This window comes from Sinohyriopsis cumingii, chromosome 5 (assembly GCF_028554795.1).
Source record: "Sinohyriopsis cumingii isolate HCF-2022 chromosome 5, ASM2855479v2, whole genome shotgun sequence".
NCBI classification, from domain to species: Eukaryota; Metazoa; Mollusca; class Bivalvia; order Unionida; family Unionidae; genus Sinohyriopsis; species Sinohyriopsis cumingii.
The window spans coordinates 54,636,058-54,650,497 of NC_142965.1; the positions used below are offsets into that span (position 1 = coordinate 54,636,058).

Consider the following 14,440-nt stretch of genomic DNA (forward strand, 5'->3'; position numbering starts at 1 on the left):
ACACGTAGCATACACGGGACATAGGAGATCCTTGGCAAATATCACTAAAAATCAAGGACAGGAAATCTGAAAATAGGGATGAGACCCATGTTTCAGACTACTACCCTTTAGAAAACATTAGGACTCAATAAATACCCCGTCAAACTTTAGTTATAAACTAACATTTTACTACACATCTTGGGGTATACAAGAATATATGAAAACACTTTAATTTGTTTGGTTAAGTGGGGGGTGGGGTGGGGCATTTGTCTGGTGTCCCCCCCCCCCAATGAAACTTAAGATTTGCAATACAGTCAAGTTCATTTATAGTAGAATAGGGTAACATAACGCAGTACAGATTTAAAGTGAGCTGACCATCTCAGTCGCAAGGAAAATTTCCCACTCTTCGCCATGGAAGTGCTTGAAGTACTTTAACAGATCTATGTTAATATAAGAACACAGGACAACGTGTCTGAAGATGCTTTGTTTTACAAACTACTCGAGAACTTCACTTGAAATTAAAGAGCTTGCATATTTACAATTAATTAAATAGATTGATAATATTTAAAATCCATTGCTATAAATTCAGAAACCGAAGAGCATTGAAAATTACACGTTCAAGTGAGCGGACTAAAACTGCCAGTTGAAATGTATATGACATACCAGTGGATAAATTAAGCAATTCTGTCCATTACCCGTTCTTTTTCTGCACGATGGCTTCATTTGTGTAGTCCTAGTTCCTACGCAGATACGGGCTTACGTATAATGTACCGTTCACAGTACTCATTTATTTCTGCTTAGGGAAAATCTGGCCTTCAGGCTATATTAATCATTGTTTGATTCCAAGCTATTTATAACAACATATAAGGTTTCGCTAAATCTATGCCGAAATTTAACTTTTATAGGACCACACATATGTATGTATGCATGCATGCATGTTATGTATGTATGATATCATCTGTTTATTTATCACTTCATCTTTTTGTTTGCCTATACCTTCAATTACACGTACATAACATGTACACACAAATACACGTAGATCGTGTTGATATATTTTGCAAGAGATATTTTATCTTTTCTCAGGATGACTTTTCCAGCCAATAACCAATTTTAATAAAGTTCTTCACTACCCACTGGTATGGCAGTTTCCTTTTCACCATCCCAATTTGTTGCTGGAACAATTCTCAGATCGGCAGAGAGAGAGAGAGAGAGAGAGAGAGAGAGAGAGAGAGAGAGAGAGAGACAGAGTACATGTATTCTGCCCTCCCTTACGGAGGTGTAGCCAATGTGGGCATGTGAGAAAGCTTGCCAGTGGCTTCTCGTGGGTCGGTGGTTCTTTCCTGGGTTTTCCGGGTTCTTCCTCCACCATTAATACTGGCCGCCATGTATAGCCTATCGTGCTGAAAAATGGCGTTAAACCCCACAACAACAACAACAACAACAACTTACGGAGGTGTCACTCCTTGCGGTGCATGATGGTAAGATTGCTGTGGGATGCGAGAGGGTACCAGGTTTGAACTGTATGGAAAGGCAAAATTCTAAGATTGTGTTCAGATACGGAATCTTTTTATTTAATCAAACAACACGTTACAAGAAAATAACTTACGAAGTTATACATTCTAGATATACAAATACAATTATTATATTTATTAAAAGCTTATAGATTTAAACAATTCTGGACTATCTGTCTTTTAGAATATTATGCAAATAATTATATAGAACGAGCTAAACATTGCCAAAATGCTTATATTTTAGTAACAGTTTATTATCTTAAACTAAAACCGAAAGTGTTGTGTAGTAATGAAAAATTATTGAAAGCCTGGCCTTAAATACCGAAATATCAGTTTTGTAGTTTTAAAGGATTTTAATTTCTAAATTATTAAAGAGCATGTAGCTGATAGCAAAATCGTTTACACAATAATTCAGTACCACGATCACAAATACATGCACTAAGCTGATGGTGTGTGTGTGTGTATGTGTGTGTGTATATATATATATATATATATATATATATATATATATATATATATATATATATATATATATATATATATATATGTGTGTGTGTGTGTGTGTGTGTGTGTGTGTGTGTGTAATAATAACATACCCGATAAGTTCATACATATCTGTTGCATAATGTTGAATATTATTTATTATTTAACCAACCGTTTAATTACATTTTTCTTATTTAGATACACTTCAAATATAATCTTAATACAATTGTATAATTAAAATGACATATTGGTAGCAAGTTTACTTGCAATTTTGAGAAACACCTTAATTTGCAAGGAAACCAACTAAATTAATCTGGACAATATATTTGCTTGTTTTCCAATATTTTTCAACATTGTTTAATATCCCATCACTGTCCCTTGAATATGATGTTGGCCAGGTTCCCACCAGAAAAACAAAATCATTGAAAGCATTGCTATTTATTGACATATGGAGTCGTCATGGCATTATCTGAAATTGATTGAAATGTGCATATCAGTTGCGCTGATAAACATAACACTAGTTAATACTTTGGTGAAAGCTTAACTGTCTAGCAATATTCAACTTTTCAGCTGCATACACAAACAATAGAAAAAGCTAAATTGAAGCTTTCATCCTTATGCTAAGGACTTCATCAGCAGACAGATGTGATCTCTACGTACAGTTAACATGGCTCGATGGAATGGAGAGCTATGTTAACAGATTGTGCCTGAAATGCGGCAGGTTGTAACGGACCCCGTCCCTATTCAGCATAGGTTTGTGTGCACGGACATAGATCGATTCCTTAACACACACACACACACACACACACACACACACACACTCGAACCATGCTTGTTCCCGATCTAGGACTTTTACTGAGCGATGTTAACAATCAGTAGAGATTTGATTAGACAGCTGATGAAGTCCTTAGCGTGATGACGAAAGCTTCAGGTTATCATTCTTGTTTTTGTGTATGTAGTTTAAAGTTAAAAATATTGTCAAACACTAGTTAATATCGTTTTCCCTAATCTTCTACTTTTAGTGTATATTACAATGATATTTGAAAATCCCTCAATAGTAAAGCGTTGATATTCTTTATTATATTTTTTGCACGAATGAAAGGTGAATCGCTAAAGCTGAGAAGTCCTGGAAGACAAAAATGAATAACATAATGCTGAAATCATTAGCTGAGGAAGACGAGAGACTATGGTGACGATTTATGTCATCGCCCTTCTTTCTTTAACCAGTTTTACAATAAGAATTTTGCAGCAATGAATATTATCACTGAGCACATACTTACTTATACACTGTTATGACATTTCTTGATGTGCATCTTCGACATCGTTTTCCTTAAATGCGCATTCTAAAACTGATAAATGTTGAATAGTTTTAAAATAAAACAAAATGTAATATAGAAACAAAAGACACTATGAAAGATGTATTTTGATTATTTAAAGAGCTGGTAGCAAAATCGAGCAAGGTACTGTAGATTTCCTCTTGCATAAAAAAGGAGAAAAGAAGAATACATTGTCGTGGTGATACTGTTTTTGCACTATCCCAACAAAAGTGAAAGAAATACATATGAACTGATTGCGTCGTTTAATCAGGATCAAGCAAGTTTTTTCACTAAAATTTCAGTAGTATTTTAAACTTGGTAACAGGGAAATTATATCGGCTAGAATCTCAGCATGTTTTAGTCTGCATGTGATTTATGACTTTTAAAAGTAAACTTATGTGTTCATTTAACTAAGGGTATTTGTCCATTTCAGAACAAGAATAGTAATAAAGTTACCATTAGTGAATGAATAGGGATCCTTTTCAGGTCGGCACCTCTTGCAAACATCAGACGGACTATTCTCGTCTTTTGAATAGCAGACCCCATCAATGTAGCATGTTCCCTCCTTTGAAAAAAAATACAATATCAGTATGTTGAATGGACCAACAAGCAAACAAACATCACTCCATAATTTTCGTCCTAATACTCTTGTTCGTTCTGTATTGCACCCTGCACACTTAAGTAAGTCGATAACCAAGACGTGGATACTACTCGTAGTAGCAAATATATCCCGGTGCCATGATTTTCCTTGGGGGGAGGGGTATAATTTATGCTGAAACATCGGCCCTCTTTTACCTTCTCTTGTATCAAAATTTGCGTTTTGATGTCAAAAATAACAACCAATGGTGAAACTAGAGCCATAACTCAAAATATACCTCTGTTCCATTCTTCGTTTAAAGGTTAAGACATTAGTTTCTCACAAATGCGAAATATTCTGGAAGTTATAAAATTAGTTATATGCAAGGTATAACGACAAATCCTTACTATTTTAAGAACAAACAATTAAGGAATTAAGAGCATTTGATTAAAATTTAATTTAATTTGGGAAATGTAATTAGTAGAATCTTGAACGTGGGGCGATACTGTGTCTTTATAAATCGTTAACCAAAGTTTTCATACAGCTTCAAGTGAATATTCTATGAGACAGCTGTTGTGGAAGGATTTTAGTGCACTTGTTCTGGAAAACAGAATTTACTGATTTAGCAAGAAAGAAAATTTGTCAGATTCATTCAAATTTCACATGTAATGTTTCTTGTTTTACTGACCAGTATGTAGAAAAAATATCCACTTATGCTCTTTTTAAATCCCTGGCACTTGGCATCGTAGACATAAAAGGACTGTGCCGCACCATAATTGAGCCCGTCATTGCTTAAAGATACCATTACTCCATGCGCTAGAGACAAGGAAATGTCATGAGAACGTGCAGCTCTTTGCTCTGGAGATTTACAAGGAACATCCATTTCTGCTTCGAAAGCATTGATTATTTGTAGGTCTTTCACGAACTTCTCTTGAATTTCAACTTTTCCATTTGCAAAGACCTTCGAATGTAAAAATACAAAGCCTTTGAAAAGATTTAAAAGGTTAGATTTTATCGAGTTTCAGTTTAGATACAATACTTTAGCTTTAAAAAAATTGCTTTTCTAGTTTAAAATTCATCTTACTGATATATGTTCACAGACTTACGTGGTAATTATTAATCAATGCTATTTATTGTCAAGAACAATAATTATTCTTTATTTCTTATTACTTGCAAGGTAATTAATGAATCGTAAATTTTATGGAATGTATATACAGTAATGAATGTTAGTTGCCTGCACCGATGTCACGTTAATCTCTTTATTTACCTCAAATGTTATGATTTGTTGTTTTGTTACTCCAGACACGAAACGTAGTCCATATATAGAGACAGATCCACAACATTCATCATCTCTTGTAGAACACAGTCCTCCACTGTAAGTATCTAAAACGTCAGGTGGAACCTCTATGGAAACAGAGCAGTCCTTTTCAGTGTAGAGCTCATGACAGATGCACGTTCCTGCAAAAGTTTAAAAACAGCAATTCGTATGACTACACGATATTAATTAATACAATGATCCATCTTTTTATCCATCTATTTCTCTATTTATTAATCAAACAATAAATGGCAACTTTGTTATACTGTTAGTTTTTCAGATTTGAGAGTTTACAGTTTTAAAGGATATGCGCAACCAATTTAATTTTCTTTCTCAAAGACATTATAACTTATGTATTAAAAATCCTTACTGATTTATATGCAAGTCTGCACTTGACCTGAGATAAAGGCATGATGAAAAGATGCACTCATTCAACCGTTTTATTTATCATGTGTCTGACGTTCAGTTTACGTTTAGGTTTGCATGACGTTAGTCGGTGCGTAAGCGCTTTAAAATAGCATTTAATACAAATAGGCTTATATACATATACTAAATGTTTTTGGCATAGCTATGTTCAGCAGCATAGCAACTTGTTAAGAAAAAGGCTACATTTTTCATACTAGCTTAGAGGTGCAGGTGAATTTTAAGGCTTTGCAATAAAAAAATCTATGCACCAAGCATAAGCTACATGTAAGGAAACAGATGTTGCTTGATATAGCTTTTGTGTAGTCATACAATAAGAATTTGCGACATATACGATAGTAATGTATAAACCGTTGACGCAGTTTCCATGCCAGTTACAATTATTTATGCAAGTCTTAGCGTAGAATGACTGGACTTCACTGGAATGGGTGCTTCTAAGTACACTGTCTTTTCTTATATATCTTTCCATCTCAGCTGTAAAACTTGAACAATGAATGTCAGCCAAGTTTAGGTCACCTAAGATCTGAAAGGTAAAAGAATCTCATTGATTGAAAAGTTATAATTGGAATTTTCTAAGGTACTGTCTGATTTTCAGAGAAATATTTACATTTTATCCTCACAACATCAGAGAATATTACATTTATCATCAGTGAATTAGAGATTTAGAGATGAACATAGACATTTTTAATAATCTCAAACAACATTTCACATAAAGTCTCTCTCTCATATATATATATATATATATATATATATATATATATATATATATATATATATATATATATATATATATATATATATATTACATGTTGTAGAAAAACCAATGTAATTGCAAAAGAGTTCCTCTCTTGAAAAAATGTATAAAATAACAGTTTGTAAAACTAATATGACGTAGTTCTTGTGGAGATCGATCAAGACGTTAACATGTGAGGTGGTGCATCATCTTAAATAATAAATCGATAACGAAAAATCCCTAATAGACATACCAGGGTCATTCCAGTTATTGGCACCTCATAAAAATATATCGCTCATCAAGACGTTGCTTATATTTTGAATGAATCAGACAGAAAATTGGCATTATGTTAAAGCACCAATGCCACTGTTAAGTGCAATTAAAAGTAATATATGCCAAATCATCTAAATAATACTATATCTTGAAAGATATTGGTCCTAAACATCGTTCGGTTCCGTTAAAACCAGATAATATCGACATTTTCTTGCATTACGAGCCATGTAATTTCTCCATCGGACTGAGATACCCTGTCATTTTCAACATGTGTACAATTAATCCGATGTCGATCGGCAACATTTGTGGGTCAACCGATTTCATTCGAAAGATGGCACAAGATTTAATGATATCACCGTTGTGAACATAAAAAGCTAACACCACACTATGTTGGATTGTCTTCAGCCCAAGTTCGCCCTTGAATGTGTTCACTCTTATTTGTTTATCTAATGCTTGCTTTTTCTTCTCAGATCCTCTTAAACTAGCGAGCCTTCCTTTCTTCATTCCTTCTCGAATCAATTAGTGCGTAACGTGCAAATATTTGATTTGTCACTAACAGAATTTGTCGATTGTATCACATCCCGACTTTTGGAGCACTCTGGGAAAAGATCGGAATTACGAGCGACTTCGTTGACTGAATTAAGAGGTGGCACCTTTTAATTGTAAACTAAATATTTGAATGTTGTTTAAGTTTAACATTTTGATTGTTTCAAAGAACGGTTTATGTCAAGAGTTTTCTAGGCAAATCATTTCCTTCATTCCAAACTTTAGTTGATTGGAAGAATGGTAGAATTTATGATAAATAGCGGCATTGGGGCTTTAACTAATATAATTGTATGCCTTAAATGGTTTCGAATTAATAGAGATGAAGTAATACTCACAACAAGGTCCAACGTACAATCGTTTATGGCACTTTCCCAGCTAATGATATTGTTTGAAAGGCCCTTAAATGAATCTGCTACACACCTTTTCTTGAAAATGTTCTCGCAGATTTCTTTTGCTTTCTCCGTAGTGTAATTATCTGCTGACCTCTAAATAAATTCAAATGTAATATTACCCAAATTACTATGAGACCAAACGACCATCTTTTTATTAACTTGTATGAATTTAGATTCATAATTATCGAAACACGTTAAAGTTTATTAAGACCGTACTGTTGATAAAAACCTAGCAACGAATTTTTTGATAATACTTTTAGTTGGTTTCAAAGTAATATAAGTTTATATCAAAACTAAATATTGATTGTGAGTACAAATGAAATAATTAAAGTTGATACAAAAATAAACGAGTTACATTTCAGTAACCATTATTTCAAATGACAATTTGATGTTAGACACAATCACTAAATATAACTTCGTCCAGAAAAAAAAATCACTTAGATATGTACAAATGAAACAATGGAGATATCTTGTAAATAAACAAGGTTCAATTAACACATACGTAATAATACACAGAACAACTTTTCTTTCGTTCTATTCCTCTATTTATTTGGTATGGAGTGTGTGCCCTTCCGTCTCTTAATGGGCCTTTTTGTGTATGTACCTATCCGCCAAACTACCAGCTTGCTTTTAATTCAGTTCTTTTCTATTCTGTCTGTTTTCAGTTCTCTCTTTTGTTATACCCAACTAATGGAAAGTCTGTTCTTATGTCATAATGCACGGTTGATTCTATCATGTAGTAACCTCTTTATGTTTTAGTCAAATGAATCTAAAGTTGGACATGTATAGAACGTTGCCATTTTACAAAATGGTTGTTAGGTTTGCTGGTTAATTTTTAACTTTTTTTCAGCATTTCAACACATTGGCTATAGCATTCTGAGAAAATTGGAGCTACATTTTTGTTTCTCAAAGACACATCAAGGAGTCTGACACTGGCTTGTTTGTGCGGGTACGGATTTTGCAACATATGGGTAACGGGTTCCATGAACTACCAAATTAGCAACGTCGGATCTTCGTGCAGCAAACAAATACATGTGAAAGTTCAGAGGCAGATCACGTAAGATGGGCACGAATCAAACCCAAATGTTTCCTAAAGTAAGTTTTGTTTTAACAATTAAATGGTTAAAATTATGCCCCGGAAATGCTTAAAATTACCAGTTTTCTGAGGCTTTGCCCCACCCCCGGTTAAATCACTTGTTCAACCCCCCTCCCCCCCCCCCACTCAACGTCATTCCTGGTTACGCCCCGAAACAGGCGTTGCTGAAGACAAACATTCATAAAGCATATACCGACCCCCCCCCCCCCGATAAATTGTCATTATATTTCATTGTGAAATGTTTAAGCTCCAAGTTTAAGTACATGTTTTGAATTCAGTGGCTTCGCAGCACTTGACTTGATATAAGATTCAATTTAAATTTAATATTCTCACACAAGTTGATAAGACTGCGTGGATACATCCTCGGATGATCAGTAGTTCAACCTTTTGTACATTAATTTAAGTGGATTCGTACAATATTTTTATTTGATAATATGTTCCAAACTGGTGCATTTTATGAATCTTTAACGACCTATGGGAATATATATTGACATCGTTATCAGCATAGATAATTGCTCAACACATCGTCATCATCATTCCAAACGCATTTGAAACTATTCTATGCGATGCCAATTGAAAATACAATAGTTTGATTATTTTTAGTGAACTTTTGATAATCAATATACGTAACAGAAAGGCATGTTGTTGTCGTTGTTGTTGTGGGGTGTTGTTGTAGGGTTTAACGCCATTTTTTCAATACACGACAGGCTATACATGGCGGCCCGTATTAATGGTGGAGGAAAAACCAGGGAAATGCCCGGAAAGAACCACGGAATCTCTAGAAGTTACTGGCAAGCTTTCTCACATACCCACATTGGCCGAATCCGAGAATCGAACCCATGCAGACAAGGTGAGATGGCAGTGATCCGTAACGGAGAGCGCCTTAGACCACTCGGCCACTCGGGCCACAGAAACGCACGTATTTTTCCCAATTGACTTTTACAATTCTGTTAAATATATTGGAAGTAAAGTCTGTGTCCTTTGGCATTCTATACTTTCTCCAACAGTTTGAAACGCAAATATAATATTTTCTCCTTATGATGTTATCTACAGAGAAAAAGTACATACCCTTCTAATAGATATTAACATTTCACCTTGTTTAGCAAAATCAAAACAGGTTACTAAAATGTATACCTCAGTATAAATTGATTAACCATTTCTAATACCTTATGGAATGTATGTCGCTCTTGATACGTTTCCCTGTCTGTTGCCCTTTTTGACAGAATCCTACGAATTTCTTTTGTATGAGACACTCTTGAACGCTTCGATATCACATTGCAGTCGTCATACTGTTCACCTGGAAACCCATTCGTACTGGTGCAAGCAAGGTATTCCTTCGGCGAACACAGAGGTTCCCTGTCATTCTCAAATGGGCATGAGCAGAGATAGAGGTAATCTTCCCAGTAAGCAGGATCATGATTGCTTGGATTCAGAAAGGATTCGCAGTAATCTAATCTGTAATACGAATTAAAAAAAGGGAAAGAAGACATAGAAGCATGATCCTTCAAACAGAAATATTTGTATATATATATTCCTTGCTTTTATTGGTTAAAGGTAGTAGTATTAGATGTCGCTTTGTCTGTAAATATTGCAACAATTATTAAAGTTGTTTCTCCTAACACTAACAACAGGATGACGAATAAATAAACAAATACATAAATTAATTATGATAATATTACCTCTCTCTCTCTCTCTCTCTCTCTCTCTCTCTCCAAATGCCGATAATTTCGATCTTTTACTTGACTAGACTTACTGAAGATAAAACGTTGTGTGAAACCAAGACTGGGATTATTATGAAGTACTCCTTGTGTTGCTTACGCTTTCTTTTCAACAATATGCATGCCAGTGTGTACGTGTGTGTGAGAGAGATTTGGATTTTTAGTCTAGTTTAACAAATTTTCAGTCATATCGCTAAGATGTCTGCAGTGTGGCAGTTTATAGTGATGTCTAGCACTGGGGCATCGTGTCGCAGACATGTAGCACGATGTCCCACCCATTCACATTATCCTGACACCAGGCCAACCAGTCCTAACACTAACCTCTTAATGCTGAGCGCCAAGCGAGGCAGCTGTTAGTACCATTTTTGTAAGTCTTTGGTATGACTAGGCCGAGGTTAGAACCATGCATGCTCGTTATTGTTCAATTCATTGCTCACACGATGTGTGCGTGTCAAATAATGACAACGATCGTAACTGGTCACTGGCATTTTTATAGGTGGAATAAAAAGAAAAACACAGACATAGAATTACAAATGAAATATCTTCTAGTCTTACTTTTAAGTTGCATAAATTATGTAGTTTCTCTTATAAGTAATTAGAACAAGATGTAACCTGATAATACATATTTGATAACAAATTATCAGATATGGATTAAATTGGGTTGAGAGCAATATTGACAAAAACACATTTGATAATGAACAAGAAGCACATGTCCACAATTAAAAGTTAAATGGTTGGACATGATTCTACAATAAATGAATTTCACAAATCATACATATACCTACGAAAATAAAAAATTACACTAAACTGCCAGGTGAATTCTGGTAAGGTATCTTTAAAACATCTTTTGGTTGAAATCTTGTGAAGTAGTCAGGACTTTAGTAATAGAAGCAGGCGCCTTTATAAGGAACAAAGTACTCAAGCACTTCATGTCTTTATTGTGCATTGGTACAAAAATATGAGCAACCCATGCGAATGGCCCACGTACAAAATTACCATATCTATCCAAATAGAGTCACACAATATTTTGATATAAGGAATGTCGTATACACACCCATACAAGCTACAATGAGAATTGTCTGCACACTCACACACATACACACACACACACACACAAACCCATATATATATATATATATATATATATATATATATATATATATATATATATATATATATATATACATACATATGACCGCTACGGTGGCCTAGTGGTTAGAGCGTCCCCCTCGGGAGCAGGAGGTCATGGGTTCGAAACCCCGGCCATGTCATACCAAATACTTACAAAAATCGTACTAACAGCTGCCTCGCAAGGCGCTCAGCATTAAGAGGTTAGTATTAGGACTGGTCGGCCTGGTGTCAGAATAATGTGACTGGGTGGGACATCATGCTACATGCCTGCGACATGATGCCCCAGTGCTAAGTCATCACTATAACATGCCACACTACAGACATCGTAGCGATATGACTGAAAAATTGTTAAAGCTACGTTAAAAATCCTAATGACACACACAGATATATATATATATATATATATATATATATATATATATATATATATATATATATATATATATATATATATATATATATCGTACTAACAGCTGCCTCGCTTCTTTTAATATCGTGCTAACAGCTGCCTCGCTTCTTTTAATAAAAGAATTCATTTTTAAAAAGGAACATGTCACACATACAATTAAAATTTTATAAAGGATATGCAACGTATAAATTCTTTTATTAAAATTTTATACAATTTTATACAGTGCTTTAGTATTAAGGCAATTATGATACAAAGTATCTAATTTATGAATCCAATATCTTTCCTTTATCAGTATATTCATGCCTCCATGCACATTATCTAGTGGCATGAAGGAAAAATCGAGTAGAGAGTGATTATTTTGTATTAAAATGAACTGATTGATTGTTGTTGTTGTAGGGTTTAAAGATATTTTTTAGCACACGATAGCTATACATGGCCGCCAGTATTATTGGTGGAGGAAAAACCCGGGGAAACCCCCGGAAAGAACCACCGACCCACGACAAGCTACTAGGAAACTTTCTCACATACCCACATTGGCTGAATCCGAGACTCGAACCCACCCACCCTGAGAGCGCGTTAGACCACTCGGCCACGCGGGGACCCTAAACTGAATTGAAATATTAAAGGAGAAATGAGGATCTGTAAAACAAAATTTTATTTGAAAGCGATGATTATCCATTCTATTGAAGTGCACTGATATCTGTCAACAAGTTACATAAATTATCGGCGTTTGTGTTGTGTATATATATATATATATATATATATATATATATATATATATATATATATATATATATATATATATATATATATATATACATACCTACATACATACATACATACACGCACAGACACACACACACATACATACATACATACATACATACATACATACATACATACATACATACATACATACAATAATTGAGATCATGGTGAACCATTTGTCGGAAAGGTCAGTATTAGTGTGTATTCTTTTATAATTGGCTATTTTCTATAAAGTTATATGCAGCCATCAGATACGAGCAATTGCGTTATTATTATATCATGCCAAGCATACATTAACTTTTATGTGTTGAGAGTCTCAACTCACCTGTGCTTACTATGTGCATTTTTATTCTCTGAGAATGTTTAGCACCTTTTTGCTATTTTTGATACTATATAACTATATAAGTTCTCAATGATTTCCCAGAGCTCATTTCCTTAAAACTTTGATTATAGCAATCCACTTCAATCTCTTTGGATAAGATGGCGCAATATCTCACTTAAATGTCTCCATTAGCTAATTCGCTTGTCTTCCATCTTTTTTTTTTCTTTCTTTTTTTTTGATGATGTTATGTATTTATGATTTATTCTTTTTTAGTCTCCCATAGTTGCATATATCACGATACTATACTAATATCTTTCACAAATATCAGCATATGACAAAGACTATCTTACAATAACATCATGTTAGATTTGAATGCTATAATTTCATTATATGGAGGTAATTTACATCTTGCTCATAAACCAGCTGATAATTAAACACGGGTTTTGTGATGTAGAAAAGATATAATAAAGTCATAAATATTTATCACGTAAGAGAGAAAAAATGATCTCAAATATTTTTCAACTCGACATTTTTAAAAAGGAACATTTGGTTTAACGAAGATGTATAATCTAAATTAAAATGTTACGTCGTACCATTTATAGAAATCACATTCTCACTAGACATGTCAAGCGGTTATGGTAAGCATAAAGGATTGTGTTGTACAACATTAGGTTTTACTTATTTATTTTTTATAAATCAAATTGTCGAGTTATTTTCGTGTGTAACAATTTTAAATACCTCCAAGAGATCGAAAATTCATTGAAATCGTATTCAATGGTACCACTGGGTGTGATAAAGTCGTCTGTCATGTCATCATTCAATTTGCCACAAAGTCCTACTGTTCCTCCAACATCCTTCACAGACGGTGTGATATCTATATTCAGGCTGGATAAAGGATTGGGCCAGTTTTCAATAGTCACCACAACCATTGTTCCAAGTGGCATATGTATCTGTGAAAATAGGAAAAGAAACGAAATATTTGATTGATGGTACTGTGATAAATAGATTAATGGATCTTCATATTTTTCTTTCACTTTTTCTTATTCTTATTATTAACTGCAACCAAAGTAAGAAGATTCTCAGGAATAAAGCTATTTCTCAGATGGAAAGTAATGAAATGACTGAATACTCTGTGTATTCAAGATAGAAATCATGGCATTGATAGTTTTATAGAGTAAAAGCTCAAACATTTGCTACAGCACACTGCAAATACACTCACACGAACAGTAAAGCGTTGTACGATCATTCGCGTTCTTTTATAATTTAGAACAAAATTTAACTTACTGTTTGCATCATAGTCATTTATGATACAAAGGGAAAAAAAAGAACAATATCCAATTGTATGAGAAAGAGGAACCCCTTCAAGCATTTTCTTTTGCAAATATGGCATTTGCATCAAATAAAGGAGCCATAAAGTTCTTACTGGAACATTACAAGTGAAGAAAGAA

The 14,440-nt window shown here is 34.1% G+C and overlaps 1 protein-coding gene and 1 long non-coding RNA gene across 2 annotated transcripts; both read right to left on the reverse strand.

Annotated features, from left to right (window-relative positions):
* Positions 1-2,104: 2,104 nt before the first annotated feature.
* LOC149799201 (uncharacterized) lies at positions 2,105-3,855 on the reverse strand. Its single transcript, XR_016420879.1, has 3 exons — positions 3,746-3,855; positions 3,254-3,322; positions 2,105-2,442 (listed from the first exon to the last, which is right to left on the reverse strand). It is a non-coding gene; the product is annotated as an uncharacterized LOC149799201 (long non-coding RNA).
* Positions 3,856-7,377: 3,522 nt separating this feature from the next.
* LOC149799202 (uncharacterized) lies at positions 7,378-13,921 on the reverse strand. Its single transcript, XM_089958158.1, has 3 exons — positions 13,731-13,921; positions 9,811-10,099; positions 7,378-7,641 (listed from the first exon to the last, which is right to left on the reverse strand). Exons 1-3 carry the CDS (start codon positions 13,919-13,921, stop codon positions 7,378-7,380), a joined length of 744 nt encoding a protein of 247 aa, XP_089814284.1.
* Between the last annotated feature and the right edge of the window lie 519 nt (positions 13,922-14,440).

What these genes read in the sequence shown, in the direction of transcription:
- LOC149799202 (XM_089958158.1), bottom strand. Translation starts at nt 13,921, where the DNA reads ATGGTTGTGGTGACTATTGAAAACTGGCCCAATCCTTTATCCAGCCTG. An exon ending in GAATTTTCGATCTCTTGGAG is followed by an intron (nt 10,100 to 13,730) that starts GTATTTAAAATT and finishes TTCGTATTACAG; the next exon opens with ATTAGATTACTGCGAATCCT. An exon ending in AGCGACATACATTCCATAAG is followed by an intron (nt 7,642 to 9,810) that starts GTATTAGAAATG and finishes GAATTTATTTAG; the next exon opens with AGGTCAGCAGATAATTACAC.